Raw genomic sequence first — 20,520 nt, 5'->3', positions numbered from 1 at the left:
CCTCCTCTTACAATCCGGGTTCCTACAAACGAGGCGTGAAGAGGCATCTTGCGGGCCGGCAAGGCGGGGACGGCTAGTACAGAACATTCTTCCCGACTGTACTGGCCGTCGTCGCGTTTGGACTCTACTACCACTTACCATAAGGTGGAGTGGAGTCATTTGCCATCCCGGGGCATATAAAAAAAAAAACACATTCAAGTGTGTCGGAACAGATTTAAGGGAATTTTTCTCATGGCCAATTGTATGTTTCCCTATCTAGATCCGGGTATGGCGTACACCAATAAATACGAATCCTCACGAAAATAAAACTAAAAATGTTGTATATACTGAAATATTATAAGTCTATTAGTGATTTCTTTAAGTTACACGCGGGTGAAACCGCGGGCTAGTTACATAATATAATTATAACGGGTTTGGCGTTTATATGCGTTTTTCCAGAGTCAAAAAAAAGAGATGACTTCTCACCATCAGGTGGCCTATTTGCCAGTCTGCCAAACATTTTTTTTATAAATATATATATATTAAATATATTTGTATTAAATAAATAAAGATTAAAGACAACTTAAAAATAAGTAAATTTTGTGTTTGTTAAACGTTGCGCAACATTGCGAAACGTAAGCAAAATACGAATAAAAAAACGTACATCTTTTATTTAAAAAAAAAACATACTCTTAAATACAAATAATAACAAGTGACTGGTTAGTAGTTAAAGAATGCACGTAACAATTGGTAATCTTAAGTTAAAAAATAACAATTTTGACACATCAAAGTAGGAAGTATTTAAATAGAAGTACAACACATTTTGTCCTATTAATATATGTTTTTGTTTATACTTGAGTGAAATTGTTTTTAAAACAAATCCATGTGGAATATTTAACTAAAAAAATACTCTTATAACGTTTAATGATCTTCTAAATAAAATTCTAATTTAATTAAGAATTTAGTAAGATCACATTAACTAATAAACAATATTTTAGTAAAATAATTTTCTAACATGCATGCATACGCCTTGTTATAATTTGTTACTCTTCATTGGACTTAATATCATTTTCATTTGTTATTTCGACATTTTTCATCAACAGATCTATTTTAAAAGGCAGTGTTTTTAAATCCTCGGCTTCTTTTTCCTGCGTTTCGCTTTGGATTTGAGATCGTTTATCTTCAATGTGGTTAGCGTATGTCGGTTGTCCAGCGACCTTAGCGAGCTTTGCGGCTAAACTGAGAGTCTCTTGATCATTTGACTTAGCTAAAGTCACAGCTGCATTGTACACATCTCCTAAGCCAAGGTAACTGGAAAATAAAGAAAGAATATTGTATTGTTACGAAAGTGTTAGATCGCGTGTTTAAAAAGGTTGATTAAGGATGAGTGTAAATGTAACAGAGGTGAGTGTAACAAGTGTAGAGTGTAACAAGTGGAACAGCGTGACAGTGATATGTGATAAAATATAGAATGTATGAAAGATAAACTATTGAATTTCTATCGTCTTAAACATTATTTTTATTATATTTGTGAAACATACAGTATACACCACATACATTATACAACAGATTAACTCGTTCACACACCAATCAAGTTTCCACTTAAAACTAATTCATGTAGTAAACGAGCAATTTTGTAAATGATAAATAATAATTATGAAGATTTAAACAGTTAACAACAGCAAAACAATATATATATATATATATATATATATATATATATATATATATATATATATATATATATATATATATATATATATATATAATAAAAACTAAATAGATAAAATAAAAACATTGACTAAGTTGACAAATGCACACAAACTCTTTTTTTAAATGTATTGAACGTACAAGAAAACATGTCAAAGTCAATAAACTTCCTATTGTAGCGCTTACAAGAGCGATATATAAATTCATTTTGAGCATAATTGGTTCGAGTGGAGGGTAAATGGAATAAAGCACTATTGCGTGTGTTCACTTTTTTACATCTAAAGTGAATTTTGCTTAAAAGATATGGACTATCATTCAAGTTATGAATTATTTTAAATAAAAAACTTTGATCTCGCATTGTACGACGATCCAGTAAGGAAATCACTTTAGGTGGATTACGATTCAGAGTGAAACATTTAGAAATAAGATATTTAATTATCTACTGTTCATGTCAATTAAGCAGTACCGTAAATTAAGTGGCCAGTTCTCCAACCGTTATATTGAATCTAGACTAGGAGTATTTACATTTAGTGTCTTATACCGAAGTCTGTTTTTAGCTTTAAAATCACATTCATTGAAAATGTTATATAATTTACCATACTAATTATATCAGTTAAAAATGTAATTACCAAATAGCAGTCATGTTTATATATCCTGAGTATGAACACTCTGCCGTCCACATTTTTAATGTTTCCTCAGCTATACTATCCATATGCCTGAAACGATTGAAATTTTCAATATAATTATACAATAATGCAGATTGTAATGTATGTGATGTGATATTGTGATGTAAACTACTATGAAATTAATAACAACTTTATAAGGAATCTTTATAGATAAAATCAAAAATGTATCTTAAAAGTGTTTTTATTTTAATTAATAAATACATTTAAAGGCAATAAAATACCTAGCCTTAGAAAGTATGTAGGCCTCCTTGTATAGCTTAGCGTCCGTAAGTGCTGTAACAGCACCCTTCACGTCGTGTATGCTAAGCAGTAGCGCCACTTTTCGGTAAATTTGACCGCCGTAGTGCCTATTTTCTGGAAATGAACGACAAAGAAATGTTCAATATTGTACAGGGGATTCTTTCATTTGATTGAAAACAAATGACAATATTTTATACAACAACAATACAGGACAAATATATGAATCTCATTTTCATATTTATACAAATTATTGGCTCAATAAATAAATATTTATTTTATAAAATATAAATTGACGAATAATTTCTTTATTTCTTGTATGGGTTCGTTTAGAGTATTTTTTTATAAATTAAACTTCAATAAAACATTGCATATTGAATATTTATAAAATGATCGATTATAAAACATTTCTTTTTGTGTACTTGAACCAGCAAGCAAAGTTATTTTATACTCACCCCATAACTTTTTTTGTTCTGATTTAGCTATAAGCCTTTCAATTTGAGCCAAATACAGCTGTGTTACAGTTTTCCAATATCTGCGTACGAAAAAAAAAACATTTCACACATGAAATAAAAAATAATAACGAATTAACAATTTATAGCTTAAAAATAAAAAATAATAATGTTTTATAAATCAGTTATAGAGTATATTTTATCTAGCACGGGTGATACTGCTTGGAACAGCAAGTTTGGTGTCGTCTATTAATCACGTGATGATTTTCAGCATATTTTAAACCCCCTCTGTGGTAAGGTTTTAGAGAAAAAAGGGGGGTAGTCCCCCTTTTTTCCGAACCCTTTCAAGCCTCACGTGATAAATGGACGATCCCTTATTTATTATTGTCCCGTGAGACGTAGTCCTGTCTTAGATGTTTGTGAACTCACTTGAAGGACACACACGGCGACAGGCTGACCAGAAACGGACAGAGTGCGTCCCTCTGCGTCGCCAACTGGATCATCGAGTCGATATGACCGCGGAACATCGATAACATAATCATTGCCTCGAATCTGTCATTCTCAATGTGTTTTCGCACTGAAATTATTACAAAATAACTTATGTCAACATATTTAAGGTAACATAATAATATTTTTATTTAGCAAAAAATATATAAAAATAAGAATTTTTCTTTAAATAGAATAATATAATGTAATAGATACAATATTATAATAACAAATATTTAACGAAACTTATGGATAACTAAGTACATGGACAATATACGAGTGTATATATAAAGCTAATAAAAAGTGTGAAGTGATATGACACTTTTATATTAAAAAGGATAATAATTTGTTTGGTGATTGAGCTGAGTAATATATATTTAATAAACAACATGTTCACAAGTTGTGATAATAGGATATATGTAAAGAATTGTGGGATCTGGATTCTGGGATTGTTGTTAACAAGATCCTTATTGTAATAACATAGGGTTGCATTTGCAACTTCATACCATAAAATAGTAATTTTCACTGGTGGTAGAGCTTTGTGCAAGCTCGTCTGGGTAGGTACCACCCACACATCAGATATTCTACCGCAAAACAGCAGTACTTGATATTGTTGTGTTCTGGTTTGAAGGGTGAGTGAGCCAGTGTAATTACAGGCACAAGGGACATAACATCTTAGTTCCCAAGGTTGGTGGCGCATTGGTGATGTAAGCGATGGTTAACATTTCTTACAATGCAATGTCTATGGGCATTGATGACCACTTACCATCAGGTGGCCCATATACTCGGCCGCCTTCTTATTCTATAATAAAAAAAAATACGTTAAAGAAATATGTATTAAAAACCACTCACTCTCCATATCAAGCAGATTGTTGATATCGTTTGTGCTACCAAACATATTAGTGAAATCTACATCCTCAACTTTCTCCTCTTTGACAACATTCAATTCACTTTTCCCTTCACATTGATCGGGTGATTGCAATTCAACATTTGATTGTACATTATCAGATTGTAAAATAAATTTTTCCGCAAACTTTTGAACAGTTTGTATTGTGGTACAGAGAGTCATTTGTCGATGTATCGTTGGTAGCAGGAATCGTTTTGACACTTTTGTTCTCGCATTAACATCCACATTTGTTGCGATTAGTCCGTCTGTTAATTCATCATCAGTACTTTTTTCTTCTGCTGCTATTTCTGCTGATTTCTTTTCTTCTTTTTTTTTCTCTTTCCTCTCTTTCCTTTTCTCTTTTAACGTTATTTCATGGTTGATTTCTTTAAACATAATTAGTACACATTGTTAGTCAAAGAATACTTAGTACTTGTATAGCATAGCTATTTACATATACGTGTATATCTTTTTTTTTTCATTTTGCACACCCACTAAAATAAAGCTTTCATCGTGTATGATTTAAGGTTGACTTAATTAACAATTTAAATTAATTTCAAGTTGAATGATAACTGTGACGACTAGATAGTTAAACCGCCCATTCTACTGAACAAAATATAACTTAAAAACTAAAGATTTCTAAGGTTGAACAATGTATTTGGAAGTTATAGCGGCCTTGAAAATATGTAGCTGCGACCTAAGTTTATTCTTTTTAATATTATTTTTTATCTATTTATTTATATATATAAATTAAGAATATTAGGTTGCCAAAATTAGTAATTTCCCAATTTTTTACACTACTGACCTGAATAAGCTTCCGGTGGATAGTTTTCATACTTCCACAGTCTTAAACAGCAATCCGCTCCACCAGACATTATAGTAGACGGAAGTTGTGGAAACGCACTCCAGCATGCACAAAACGAAGCATTATAGTGCCCATTGAAAATGGCGATACATTTGCCTTCCGGTACATCCCATACCTAGTGCAAACAGTAATATAATTTTATTGTTTTTTATTCTAATTAAAATTAACAAACCGTTAAAAAATATTTATGGAATCAAATTTTTTTAGAGATAACATTGGTAATTAATAATAACATAAAAAAACTATATTAATATTTTGTCCCTGTTTAATAATAACAACACATTATTTATAATTTTTATCAGTAATAAAAATCAGGCTAATCACCTGGAACAGGGTTGCATAATAAGCTCCAAGCATTTGCCAAAAGCTTGGAGCAGCGATGAGCTATAATGAGAACATAAAAGTTTGGCATTATTCATACGATAAAATAAAGAAACTCACTCGGACTGTGCTATCGTATGAAGTGGACAAAAGAAGACCATCCTTGTGTGGATTCCATGACACTTGGCATACTGGTTCCAGGTGACCATTGAGATTTTTCCAAGGATGTAGTTTAGGACCATCTGAAAATTAAAATAATGTACGATCAAAAAATTGGCAGGAATAAGCAAAGCTTTAAATTATAGCTTCTAGTATTAGCTTCATTTTAAATGTAGCTTTTTTTAATTTATATTGACTTTTTTATCATAGGGATTTATTTTGGTGTTTTGTGAACACATCCGCCTACACAACACAAACTAGAATGTGTGACATATATTCAAGCTATGTTCACCTCACATAATATTTATAAATACTAATAAATGCATTTTTAAATTCCATGCTCATGTAACTAATGATACATAAATTAATTTGTAATTATTTCTATTAATATTATAGTATATCGTTACAGAATATTTTACTACTTTCAATGTTCGATATATTCAGCCTGTAAATGTTCCACATTGGAAATAGTTCCAGCTCTAAATATGAGACCCAAAAATATTTAATTTTACACATCAAATAATTGATCTCAATTTGTAGTTTTCCATTGATGGTAAGTTAAGCCTTCAACAGTATGCTTAGCTATAATTATTATAAGTAGGAATTTTACTTTCTGCCATAACAAAATAATTGCGTGAGTAGGAATTATATTTGTAATGCTTTTAGCATATCTCATACCTCCTTTGTCAGTATATTCGAGTACAGCGATAAAGCTTTCCTTATCCAATGATGAAACAGCTATTAAATTTTTGTATGGAGATTCTTCACTAGAACTAGACGTCTGTTGTGGATGCCAAGCGGTAATGTGAATCATTTTGCTGAAAAAAATGATTTATTCGTTTTATAAAGTTTTAAATATATTATTGAGTGATTGACTGCATCAGGCATTGGGGTTAACAAAAAAGATGTCCAATTACTCTGTCCAAAGAAAGGGCTTAGTAAGATGTCAGGTCACAGAGCTATAAAAAATTTTTTCATTAAATAATTAAAAAAAAAAAAAACAAACTTAAGTTACCTGAAAACATAGGCCACAGTGACAAGCTCATGGGTTACCGGGTTCAGAACAGCAACGGCGCCATTACAACTACCACACACCAGACCCATCGGATACCAAACCACTGAGCTGAATTGAAACTTTTTACCTTCAAACTCTACCTCTATTGCTTCTGGAGCTGGAATGGGGAGTTACACTTATATAATATAAATATTATTGTATATTTATTTATCATATTTAGGTCATAGGGAGTCTGATTTATAATATTTTTAATTAGAAAACAAATTCAGCTTCTTCATCGTATATTTTGAGATCGAAAAAACGAAAATAACTTAATATGATATCATTTACTTAATTATAGCCAAAATGTTCTGTACGTCTTTTTTTTTAATAGAATAGGAAGGCGGACGAGCATATGGGTCACCTGATGGTAAGTGGTCACCAACGCCCATAGACATTGGCATTGTAAGAAATTTTAACCATCACTTACATCACCAATGCGCCACCAACCTTGAAAACTAAGTTGTTATGTCCCTTGTGCCTGTAATTACACTGGCTCACACACCCTTCAAACCGGAACACAACAATACCAAGTACTGCTGTTTTGCGGTAGAACATCTGATGAGTGGATGGTACCTACCCAGACGAGCTTGCACAAAGCTCTACCACCAGTATTCTCAGTCTTATTCAATACGAAATGTCACAACTTAAACATACCTTGTTCAGGCTCGTCAGTGTGATACAACACCAAATTACCGCTACCACAAGCATACAGATCAAACTCGTCTCCCCAACTTAGAGAATATATTGCCCCGCCAACACCCGGTAATAAATTTTTGGCAGGTCGTTCACATTTACTTGAATCTATTATACCAATCTAGAATAAACAATAACAATTATTAATGTTTTATAGCATTAAGTTTAGAATATTTTACTATAGGTGCAATTAAACCAAAATCGATCATATAATTATAAGTTTTTATTATTTTGATATGACATAGATATGATCCAGGAAAAGCCACATAGGGCCTCTATGTGGATTTTCCATTCATGCATTCAATCTAATAATACTTGATTTATATTTATTAGAAAAAAAAGAAGCCAGATACAAACAGAATATTCCTTGACTGGAAGTGTTAATTTTTTTCTTATTTATATTAAATTCAAAGAGTATATTTTTAACTTACTTGCTAACACGAACAAACTTTATATATGTATGTTGTAATGTATGATAATAGTTTATATTCTGAGTCGACAGTTGTATCGATATATTATATGAAGAAACGTTATTATGACAAAATATCACACATTAAAAATAAATATATAAAAAAATTGCGACCAAAAACATAAACATGATAAATCAACAGCACAAATGCTGTGTATATAACATGTTATATACCTAACAATATAATACATATGTATTATATTGTTAGGTATATATAATACATATGTATTATATTGTTAGGTATATTAAGTTGTTAGGTAGTTCACCGAGGACATTACATGAGATGATATATAGTTAAGTTCACCACTATCACAGGTGGTGATATCTATTTATATGCCAAGTGTTGTAAAATGAAATAAACAACTGTCATTGAATTGGTGTGTTCAAATTTTATCAGAACCTTTGATGTAAAATTAAATTTATATGTACAGTAACAGCCTGTTAATGTCCCACTGCTGGGCTAAGGCCTCCTCTCCCTTTTGAGGAGAAGGTTGTGGAGCTTATTCCACCACGCTGCTCCAATGCGGGTTGGTAGAATACACATGTGGCAGAATTTCAATGAAATTAGACACATGCAGGTTTCCTCACGATGTTTTCCTTCACCGTTAAGCACGAGATGAATTATAAACACAAATTAAGCACATGAAAATTCAGTGGTGCTTGTCCGGGTTTGAACCCACGATCATCATCCATCATCGGCATCGACCATCTCGGCTTTATTTTATTAATTTATAAGTAGTTAAATAGAAAAGTGCTATAGGTAAAGTGGAAAAACAAGACCTTGTTTAATATAGTATAGTATAGCAGACAGCATAGTGCAACAAAGCAGAGCTAATAGCAAATCACATGGAATATGTAAATCTAAGGTTTGTTGTGTTTTTTTTTTTCGTCCTATTGGCATTAGAATATAAGCTGAGATGTGTGGAATTCTACGAGAAAGAAATTATCTATATAAGTATGTATTTACAAAAGAAAAATAGTATATGTAGTATATCAGTTGTCTGGTTTCCATAGTACAAGCTTAATTTGAGATCAGATGGCCGTGTGTGAAAATTTTCCCAGTATATTATTATATAAAGAGACAATAAATTCATCAAGTCTCTTTTTAATAATGTGTACATGTCAAAAGATATATGACCCTACTTTAAAACGTTTCATAGCTGCCGTTTAGTTAAACATAGCATAGCAAAGATGTAACTATTTCTGTCATTATTGATTTAAATGTGAATGATTTGAGTGAACTAATCATCCACAATGAATATGTCATTTACAATTTTAACAGTTACCCTCGATTCAGCTGTAGCGAATGCTAATAAGTTTTCCTTAGTCGGATGCCACATAGAAGTTAACACTTTTCCCTGGACGTTCCGCCAAAATAACAAAACATTTTCTAAAGACAGTTTTAATCCATCCTCCTCGCATAAATCAGATTCCCACACACGTACAGCGCCATCCCCTACACTCACTGCTATTCTGGAAATACAATTAAATAAATTAATTTATTACAAAACAATACTAAAAGTTACTTTTTAAAATGCCGTGAATCTTAACCGATGATCGTGGGTTCAAACCCAGGCAAGCACCACTGAATTTTCATGGGCTTAATTTGTGATTATAATTCATCTTATGCTTTACGGTGAAGGAAAACATCGTGGGGAAACCTGCATGTGTCTATTTCACTGAAATTCTGCCACATTTGTATTCTAACAACCAGCACTGGACCAATGTGGTGGAATAAGCTCCAAACCCTCTCCTCAAAAAGAGAGAGGAGGGCTTCAGCCCAGCAGTGGGACATTAACAGGCTATTATGGAATGATAATGATTCTTAATTTGAAAAAACAAAGAATTACATTAGGGTACACTTACTTTTTCGCATCATACGGACAACTTTGCAACGTATATATAAAATTTCCACATGTATTGTACGTGGCAAGTTTTTGTTTTTTCTCAAAAGAATAACACACCATATTCCGATCCTGCGCGACCGTCCATACTTTCCAATCGTCCTGTGACCGATCGCTTGGCTGATCCTCCGACTGAACGCGCGGAGCATCTGTCGCGATACAAAATAAGCCGCGTTTATGGAAAGTGTGCAGCACACTCCACTCAAGTTTGTTCTTACTGGAAAGATATATTGTATTCGGTGAATGTAACAAGTATATAATATCTCCGGACAAATAATATTTCAGACACATCCTAAAATATGAAATGGCTTGGAACGTGACATTGACATAGTATGGTCATAAACTATTTAAACTTTTGCTTTTAATTGAAAAAGACCCAAAACAATTTAAGAGTACAATAAAAAGATCGCGAAGTAGCATGTAGAAATCAACTAAATTAAGGTGATCACCAACTGTGGTGATAGCTGAATAGGTATATATATTAATCAATGGAAGCCTTTTTGAAATGGCAAAAGAAGTTTACTGGTGGTAGGGCTTCGTGCGAGCTGTCTGAGTTGGTACAACCCACTCATCAGATATTCTACCGCAATAAAGCAGAACTTGGTATTGTTGTGTTCACATGAACATACGGTATTGGTGTTATAATTTTATTTATTATTGTAAAAGATTTAACATACTGTTTTATACTACTAACTATGTTGTATTTAGTTAAAAACGGTTTTGTCATATCAAAACTATGTAAATTCTTCAATTCCTATAAATCCATTTCATAATATTTGATCTCAAAGAAATTTGTTATATCAGCGAGTGTTATATTAAAATACATGGAAATTTTATTATTACCAGTCAACTTTTAATGGATTACACTGCAATAGCTGACTCTTTCCATCAGCAATAAGGAGAACATCAGGTTTGTACCACAATAAGGAGTTTGAATTTGGATTCGGTCTCTTATTTCTCTGATTCTTATTTACTGAATTTGGTACAGCACAGCTACCCACAATTTTGCCTGTTTTAGACCATATCCGGACGCCACTGAAAATAATTGCTGAATTAGTAATATATGCATATACTGGAAAGAAAAAAAAATAGGTTTTTTTTTACTTACCCATATTTTCCAATAGTTGCTAAAAGATGTCTGTATGTGTGTATGGTAGAATCACCTAATAGTTTTGTTTGCGTTTCTTTTTCATCCCCTGAAGGTGATTCTTTAGTATCATTCTCTTTTTCTTCTGAATCTGAAATATCACTATCTACATGTGTTTTATCTAAAGCATCAACCAGATTAGCTATTGTTGGTTCCAGTTCACTTTTCTTTTTTAATATATCTTCTTTGAGCTTTAGACATTCTGTTAAAAAGTCCTCACTCTCCTTCTCTTCTTTAACTTTAACTATTATATTTTTTGGTTCAAACTTTTTGTGACCAAACTCATCTGCTTCGTGATCTTTGTATATATCAAACATATCATCTTCCTGAACAATTGTGTCATCGAAACTGTCTTCTGGTAGGTTCTTGGCAATAGCTGAATTGTTTAAATTTACATCAGCTTTTTCAACTTCTGATTTTATCTTTTCTAATCTCTCTGTTGCAGTAGATTTCTTTATTGAAGAAGCATCGAAAGATCTTCTGATTATGATTTTATATTGTGGACACCATGATATATTGATAACTTCATCGTCCTGCCCTCTAATTTTGTATATGATTTTCCCATGATCTAAAAATTAATGAGTTCTTAGTTGTTAGCTTAGCTTACCTGTATATTAATCATGTTTACTAAGTACAAATAGAAATTCAAATAGATTAATTATTTCTTTTACTTCGACTTTAGATTTTTATTATTTGTTATCCCATATAACAACACAACTAGAAAGAGGGCTTGTCAAATGTAATAGCCAGGCAAACATCCTTAAGGATGGTTTGTTGATCAATTGACTTCTCACCATAGTGTTTAACTTGTTTCTAATGTTTTCCTTCACCGAGCATGATTTATAAATAAAATTAATCATATGAAATATATAAAATATAGTGTTATAATAAATAAATATAGTGTTGCTTGCCTGATTTTGAACCGACAATCTTTGATTAACATTCAGGTTTCCCCTGGGCCAGCTCAGTGATGCATGTATTTTAGCCTAATAATAATTGTTCAATAATATGACAAAAATGAACTTACTATTTAAATCTAAAACAAAAATGACTCCTTGTTTGGTACCGATGGCTACATTTAATGGAATGTGAGGTGAGCAAGCAACACAACTTGGTTTAAAAGTTTTGAGGAAATTATTATAATTTTTAGCAATATTTGTATTAAGATCCCATTTCACAACATTCCCAAAACTACCAACAGTTACTGCAAATGGTTCACTACTGTAAGCAACACCAACCACTTCCTAAAAAGAAAAACATTTAACTTAAGATATATATATAATATATCTTTTATACAATCTAATTACATAAAGAGGGTAGATTTGTCACACACACCAACCATAGTAGGACCACTAGTAGAATTCATTTCTCGCATCATAAATCAAATGTATGAGGTTTAGGATTTATACATTTAACCTTTTTATCATTTTTTTAATTTTTTTACATACACAAAGCTTAGTTTGCAGTATAGTGTGTATATATAGTTTATCTTAAACTAATGACTGATGGAGGATGGGGATGGAGTCCATACAAAATACCCCATGATCCTTGTCTGGAAGAGATTGCTATTAAACTGATAAGATTGCCTCTTGTACATCATCTTGGAAAATTTATCTTATTGGTATGCATTAAAGTATTTTTGTCATAATTAGTTATCAAAATCCAACAGTACAGTAACAGTAAGAACTAAATGAAAATATACCTCTTTTTCATTTTTGTGAATAGCATGAGAATGAGTTGATTTAATTTTGCCATTTTTATCAAACTGATCAACATCCCACTGTTTAACAATGCCATCAACACCCCCAGTTAATATTAGTTTTTTTTCAGGCCATTCCCTTGATATGTCCACGCTTACTATTCTGCAATCGATTATTAAATAAAATTAAACGAGAAATAAATATGCGAATTGAATGTACTAATTACAAAAAAAGTAGTACTTCTTATTTTCTACAAAGCAAGAAGATTAAACTTACTTTCCTTTGTGTGCTTTACAGACATATTGAGTTTGATAAGATGTGTTTTTCTGTAGAATTCCTTCTTGAGGTTTTACAATACACAAGCTGTTGCTTGTTGGGCCCCCATAAACTAACCAACCATCTTTTGACACTGCAAATCCAGAAACTTGGAACCAATTAGGTGACGGAAATAATATCGTTTCATCCATATTTTTAAAAATATAACAGTTTATTTTATTTAAGCCGGTATAAGCAAAGAACAAAGTTAAAGTTTAAACCACAGATGACAGTACAGTTTTTTTATAGTAGCTTATGTCAAGATTGGTTACGTTCATGGAATAATATATAACTACTAACTAGTAATCAAAGATCAAATATAATAAATAATATTATATAAAAACTATTTGTATTTTCTAAAGTTTCACATTGTATATTGTAATTATTCAATTAACTTAAAAAAAAAAAAAACAATTTTAAAATTTGATACATGATACCTGTAAAAAAGTATATTAAAAATGTGTATTTTACACATGTTTGACTACCTTGTTGGTCTAGTCCTAGATATCGGGCTGCAGACGCGGAGGGGCCGGAGGAACTGGAATCAAATCCCAGGTCGGGCCAATAACAAGGTATCGGGTATTCTGTCGAAAATTCTCAATAGCAGCTCGGAGTGTTGAAGTTAGAAATGTATACATTCCCATTTTTTAAAAAGCACTTAAGGCCGTTGGTCCTGTAACTGACGGTCGTGGCGAATTATCGTTCCGTCGGATCGGATTATGAAAGTTGGAATAAAGAGTGCACCAGTGTTTGCGCACACACTTGTACACTATATATAATATGTCCTGAGCAGGTGGCTAACCTTTTAATGAGATTGTCGCCGTGGGCAAAATCGGTCTGGAGGACATAAAAAAAATTCTTTTAAATCATTGATTTGATCCTTAAAATAAAATTCAAATACTAGCGTAACTTTGTAATATATTATCTGTTTTTTGACTATTGCTATTGTTTTGACATTGCGATTGAGGAACTGTCAAATTGTGTTGGATTACATACTACAGAGGTGCAGCAGATCTTCAAGTGCTGAATATTCGAGAAATAAACATTTAATTCTTCAATTACATTAAGCTTGAAAATATGGCCCACTATAAAGGAGCAGCTTCAGAAGCAGGCAGAGCCATGCATTTAATGAAGAAACGAGAAAAAGCACAGCAAGAAATAGAACTTCGAAAAAAGAAAATCGAAGAGGATTTAAAGATAGATAATATCGAAAACAAATTTGCTACACATTATGATGCAGTGGAACAACAATTAAAGAGTTCTACTATCGGCTTAGTAACTCTTGATGAAATGAAAGCGAAACAAGAACACATAGTTCGCGAAAGAGAAAAAAAGTTAGCACAAAAGAAAGCTGAAAAAGAGAAAGAACGGCAAAAAGAAATAGAAGCTAAACAGGCCCAAAAAAATAAGCAAAAAAGACAGGTAAATTAAAACAATACAAGAATGTAGTAATATGTGATATTTTATGTATAATTATAAATAACATTGTTGTTATTTTTTTAGATTCAAGCTCTTTCGTTTGATTTAAACGAAGAAGAAGAAGAAGATGATGACGTTAAAGACGAAGAATCACCAGAAACTACTTGGCGAGATAAGGATGAAACTGTATGTTAACTTTTTGAATATTTTATTTATTTATTTATATTTCAGCAAGAAGACAATATAATAACACAATAAATTATATGAACACAACAAATACATAAGCTGGAATAGATATTATACAATATGAAAATATATATCTAAATAATGTATGATATCTCGCATAATTGTTTAATCACCTTAATTATTTTGAACATTTTTTTTCTGATAATTTTTTAATCTTTAGATTTTTGACTAAGAAACAATACATAGACATAATTAAAAAAAAAATAAGTCAATCATGTCATTTACAGGTATGTAAAAAAATAAAAAAAAATCCAGATGTAGATACATCATTTTTACCTGACAGAGAACGAGAGGAAGCTGATTTGAAATTAAGAGAAGAGCTCAGATTAGAGTGGGTTATGACTCAGGCGAGCCTTAAAGATGAGCCTATAACTGTTACATTCAGCTACTGGGATGGATCTGGCCATAGAAGAAATGTCACATTAAAAAAAGGTATTAAAACTATTAATATATTGGCATTTAATATTTTTTTTACCACTTTTTTTGTGTGTGGCAATAAAAAAGTTCCTTTTTTTTCTTTATACAATCAGGTCATTAAAAACAACCTTTTTTTATTTACAATTTGGTTTTATTAAGTAAACAAAAATAGGTGACACCAATTTTCTTATTATCATAAATCCACACTTCTATAAACATTCATAAACACTGTAAATTTTAAATACATTGTTCCTTTACCCTATTCCAATCGGAGTAGGAATAAAGGTAAACAAACCATAGATTAACAAATTGCATGCTATTTTCTTATTGTTGTGCTGTATTATGCACTGTAAACAGTTCTTGATTAATTTACCTTTATTTATAATACAACACTATCACACTTAACTAGTTATAACCACATTAATTTAACTTTCGAAGTTCCAATTACAACTTCGCGGACATTGAAAATGCCATTTTTTCACGAATCATAGATTATTCAAGATCAATGATATTTACGTCAATTGATATCGGTGACCAATGATATCAGTGTCAAAGTTGTTGATTTGGGTTTATTCCTTTTGTCGTTGGAATAGGCTATATGCTAAAATATTTTTCAGGTAATTCTATATATCAATTCCTTCAAAGGTGTTTGGATACACTGAGGCCTGAGTTTAGTGAACTTAAAACAGTATCAGCTGATCAACTTATGTATGTTAAGGAAGACCTGATTTTGCCACATCATTATACATTTTACGACTTTATTGTTACCAAGGTATGTATTTATATTATATTAAAGCATGTATTTGTTTGTATTCTATGCACTCATGCAATTTATTTTAAATCTGCTATTCACATCATTAGCACTTTAAGATTTCTGGTATATAATATTGTTTAAACACGTTGGACAATATTTTCAAAAACTAATAATGGCTTATAATGCACATTAGGTATAATGAAGATTTATTTATATAAAAATGTATATTGAATTAGATTATTTTGGTTTTGAAATGTATTTTAAATGAAAATCCTATATATTGAGGTATATTTTGATACAACAGATTATATAGAAAAAGAAACATTGATTTTATTGTTAAAATAAATATTGTAACTGAAATAGTATATTCTTTTTTTATAGGCTAGAGGTAAGAGTGGTCCACTATTCCAATTTGATGCCTCCGATGATATAAGATTAGTAAATGATGCTACTCAAGAAAAACAAGATTCACATGCAGGAAAAGTACTCTTAAGGTTAGTAAATTAGTTAGTTATATTTCATGGCAAAAAATTATAATAAAAGAAATATTAATTTATTATTTCTCAACATTACTGAAAATTAAATTGTAATACAAGAAGAATGTTATATAAAACTACTGCTCTCTCCCATATATTTGTTGTTATAATTTATAACATTAAAATATGAATTAATATACATATACATTTATATAGTTACTGGTGGTAGAGCTTTGTGCAAGCTCTTCTGGGTAGGTACTACCCACTTATCAGATATTCTAACACAAAACAGCAGTACTTGGTATTGTTGTGTTCCAGTTTGAAGGGTGAGTGAGCCAGTGTAATTACAGGCACAAGGGACATAACATCTTAGTTCCCAAGGTTAGTGGCGCATTGGTGATGTAAGCCATGGTTAACATTTCTGCTGGGCCAATATTTTTTCTAATCTAAAAAATGACAAATTAAAAAAGATGTATAATATATTTTTCAATTATTACAGATCCTGGTATGAAAGAAACAAACATATCTTTCCTGCATCTAGATGGGAACCCTATGACCCTACTAAGACATATTCCAAATATACAATCAAAGGAAAATAAGGCATGAGCAATATTTGTATATGAGAAAACTAGTGCGTTGACAATGTGTTCTGGTTAACTACTATTAATAAAACAGTAGGTTAACATCATATTGAATGTTTCACTTCCTTAGCTTAGTTAAAAATAATATTATTAAAATAGTTGTAATTAATTCTCTTACTAAAATTATTTTATTATGAATAATCAAACATACCATCTAATATTAATTTATTTTTCTTTAATATTTATAATTTCAATAAATTTATAAATTAGAAATTTTTAAATTCTGTAGGTTTCTGTAGTTTCCGTTTTTTACACAGAATACTTATTTACATCAAAAATCTAAATCCTAATGTTTGATAAAATTAGCCCAGGAATCTAAATCATCGTAATTATTTTGATGTCTAGATGCAACAAGAAAGACATTCTTGAACAATTGTACAATATTCAACAAAACAGTTATTGCCCTAAAGAATTTGGCATCAAATTCTGGTGATCATACAAACTTGGGAAATCATCAAAATTTTAAATAGATTTTTCATTAAATTATGTAAAATCAAAGATTTATTTAAATTACTAAATAATTTAAAAAACAAACATAAAATATTTGTTTATTAGACAAAAATAACTACATACTATTTAACATCGGCAATTATGCCATAATATCCTCTCAATTTAGTGTCACAAGTGTCTTTTTCCTACAAAAAATATTATCTTAAATAAATAAAGAAATCCGCCTTAATTAAAAGTATATCTATAAATATAATCTAAAAGCTAATAATTTTTTCTAGCTCTTGCCATCTCTTAGTTTCTAATTTTCTCAAAAATTCCTGTTGAATGGGACTGCTTTCTTTTTCTTCTGGCAACGGTGGAGCGTGTCTTTGAAAATGTATGATAGCAGCCAAAAGGTTCCATATTGTAAATTCAGGCCATAAAACATCAGTGAAATAAAGCACTGTATTAGATACCTGAAAATTAAATAATCATCAACAATAAATAAAATTTGTTTTTAAATTTGTTGTGTAGATTAACTTTAATATGAATTTAAAAACAAAACAGATGAAGCAGTTAAGTAGCTACTGTATTACACTGTCTCTTCTTTATAGTGATATAGTTTTTATATGCTATTTCAGGAGTCAGGTTGGTGGCGCATTGGCTATAAGCGATGGTTGACATTTCTTACAATGCTAATGTCTAAGGGCGTTTGGTGACCACTTACCATCAGGTGGCCCATATGCTCGTCCACCTTCCTATTCTATAAAAAAAAAAAAAGTATTAGGCAGATGTATTTCTTATATGTCAACAATGGGATGTATGACTCCATACTGGCTTGCAATACAGTAATTGCATATTATATATTAATAAGATATGTGTGTGTTAACCTAACACCTAAAATATTCCTCACCTTTCAAAAAAAATAAAATTAATAATACATGAAAAAAATTTAGTTTCAATAGAATATTACACAACATTTAAAAAAATTACATATTTGTATGAACCTAATCTAACCTAACATTATAACCTAATAAGAATTTCTATTATAAGTGATGTTTTTAAATAATGAATTTTTACTTTACCTGCCATAGCATAAAATCTGAAAGTCTGACTTCACCAGAAGTCCTAACCAATAGTTCAGGTGCTCCAAGATCCAATGTTTGTGTGATCAAGTCTTCATCAATATCATCAGGTGAAAGATCATTATTTTGAACACTGTCTACAATATGTGATGCAGCTCGACTTATTTCATCGCGACCTATAAAGATATTATTATATATTATAAAAAGGTAATATACATAAGAAATGTTTAAATTATTTATAAATTACCTGTATAGGAATATGCTATATTTAAACGAAGTTTATTATTATTCTTAGTAGCCAACATTGCCTTAGAAAAAATGACTTGCAAATCATTTGGCAGAAGAGACAAACGTCCTGCAATATGTAACTTCACTCCCCATTCATTTATCTGATCACTGTATACAGAAAAACAATCATTGTTATATGTAAAAACTTATTTATATTAACAGTGACAGTGGTAATGGACACAAGTGATAATAGTATTTTATTAAATTTTAATTAAAACACACATGCTGCTCCTTTCGGTCATAGTATTACAGATAGGGTAGATATTATTATCTAAACCACAAAACGTACATTTCATCCAAGAAGCTCTTGAATTTATCACGAGCTAAGTCCATCAAAGCATCAACTTCTTCATTGCTTCTCTTATAATTTTCAATACTAAATGCATACACTGTCACTTCAGGAATACCAAGGTCTAAGCACCACTGAAAGTATTTAAGTTACAATTAAACTCATATTAATTACTTTTAAATTACAACTCAAAAAAATATTACTTCGTAACATACCTTTAAAGTTTCCGAAAGCTTATCAAATCCTTTAACATGACCAGCACTACTGTCTACACTTAATTTTTTTGCATAACGACGGTTACCATCCATTATAAATGCTAAATGTTGTGGTATTCGTCCATTCTTAATGACTTTTATGCAAAATAGTTGAAAAAATGATATACAATTTTGTTTTATCCATGTCGCCATTATGCTTACTTTCAAAACTCTGTAATTTAATAAAACTAGGATATTATTGTCTTTTGAAACAATGTAAATACTTTGTAAGAATATTTGTATTTCAGTAACAGAATACACAATCTTATGTTTTAATAAATTTTCATCAATCTTTACTAAAATTATTTTAATAATTTGAAAACGACAATACAAGGTTTTTTATTTACCTGAGGTATCTGGAAGAACTTGTTTTTTATTGGCAAGTATAATATTTGTTTACAAGTTTTTTATATACATAAAATATTAGTAATTAAAATAACATATAAACATACATAAACTAAGCATAGTGTATAAGCAAGAGCTTAAATACTATTCTGTTTTTTATATCAATTAATTTTTAATTTTTTTACTTTAGTATTTAACAATTCTGTTGCGTTAGCTTACTTTTCACTTTTTCAGTAGGTACCTATCAACTTTCGGCTTATCACTGACGTATGTCAATGTCAAGTATCTTTGTCACCGGCTTATCGGTCAGCAGGTCAGCACTAACAGTCAGCCAGGAAATTTAACACGTCAAGTTATACATGTATTAGATCGTACGTCATAAGCAAGACATACGATATGGTAACACCATTCATAAATCGTACATTTTAATTTGAAAAATCAGAATGTCCAATTCGTCAAAAATATAATAAGAGTTATAATTAACGATTACAATTACAGTATAACGAAAGTGATCAAAAAAGTAAAGTTAGTGGGTAATCTGTTCAGAATAAAGTTAATCTGTAATCGTAATTGATGATTGCACATTGTCATTGTAATCATTAATCTGATTACATTTTGCCTAAGCCTGCTTGTTGGTAGGTCTGTCAGTAAGTTTTAGCCAAGTCGTATACCGTGACTGTAAACGGTGTGACGCTTTCTTAAGCCGTCTGGTACCCTCTATGCCCTACGCTGCCGCTTCGTACGCCATGTAAGATATGTAGGTATACTACTTTTCCTAACAAAATTTGATTTTATTTATTTGACTTTATAT

The 20,520-nt window shown here is 30.8% G+C and overlaps 3 protein-coding genes across 4 annotated transcripts; 1 reads left to right on the top strand and 2 right to left on the bottom strand.

Annotated features, from left to right (window-relative positions):
- Positions 1-763: 763 nt before the first annotated feature.
- Positions 764-13,274, bottom strand: LOC126781821 (gem-associated protein 5-like). The gene is made up of 18 exons (XM_050506885.1): positions 13,028-13,274; positions 12,754-12,913; positions 12,079-12,295; positions 11,013-11,619; positions 10,748-10,939; positions 9,867-10,121; positions 9,287-9,473; positions 7,493-7,652; positions 6,797-6,953; positions 6,460-6,599; positions 5,743-5,864; positions 5,242-5,416; positions 4,403-4,822; positions 3,494-3,641; positions 3,068-3,147; positions 2,597-2,729; positions 2,319-2,405; positions 764-1,290 (listed from the first exon to the last, which is right to left on the bottom strand). Exons 1-18 carry the CDS (start codon positions 13,216-13,218, stop codon positions 1,023-1,025), a joined length of 3,699 nt encoding a protein of 1,232 aa, XP_050362842.1. The 5' UTR covers positions 13,219-13,274; the 3' UTR covers positions 764-1,022.
- A 770-nt stretch (positions 13,275-14,044) lies between these two features.
- LOC126781852 (protein FAM50 homolog) lies at positions 14,045-17,066 on the top strand. Its single transcript, XM_050506961.1, has 6 exons — positions 14,045-14,488; positions 14,570-14,671; positions 14,959-15,163; positions 15,766-15,920; positions 16,284-16,396; positions 16,878-17,066. Exons 1-6 carry the CDS (start codon positions 14,144-14,146, stop codon positions 16,975-16,977), a joined length of 1,020 nt encoding a protein of 339 aa, XP_050362918.1. The 5' UTR covers positions 14,045-14,143; the 3' UTR covers positions 16,978-17,066.
- An 81-nt stretch (positions 17,067-17,147) lies between these two features.
- LOC126781860 (dehydrodolichyl diphosphate synthase complex subunit DHDDS) lies at positions 17,148-20,004 on the bottom strand. 2 transcript variants are annotated; one of them, XM_050506973.1, is made up of 6 exons: positions 19,929-20,004; positions 19,326-19,536; positions 19,111-19,244; positions 18,781-18,929; positions 18,534-18,709; positions 17,148-17,924 (listed from the first exon to the last, which is right to left on the bottom strand). In XM_050506973.1, the coding sequence occupies exons 2-6, from the start codon at positions 19,515-19,517 to the stop codon at positions 17,724-17,726; spliced, it is 852 nt and encodes a 283-aa protein (XP_050362930.1). In that variant the 5' UTR covers positions 19,518-19,536; positions 19,929-20,004; the 3' UTR covers positions 17,148-17,723. The 2 variants fall into 2 exon arrangements, with proteins under 2 accessions (XP_050362930.1, XP_050362929.1); XM_050506972.1 differs by lacking the exon at positions 19,929-20,004 and adding an exon at positions 19,712-19,904.
- Between the last annotated feature and the right edge of the window lie 516 nt (positions 20,005-20,520).

This window comes from Nymphalis io, chromosome 4 (genome assembly GCF_905147045.1).
Source record: "Nymphalis io chromosome 4, ilAglIoxx1.1, whole genome shotgun sequence".
Lineage (NCBI taxonomy): Eukaryota > Metazoa > Arthropoda > Insecta > Lepidoptera > Nymphalidae > Nymphalis > Nymphalis io.
The sequence above is the reverse complement of the archived record's forward strand: the minus strand, read 5'-3'. Positions and strand labels throughout refer to the sequence as shown.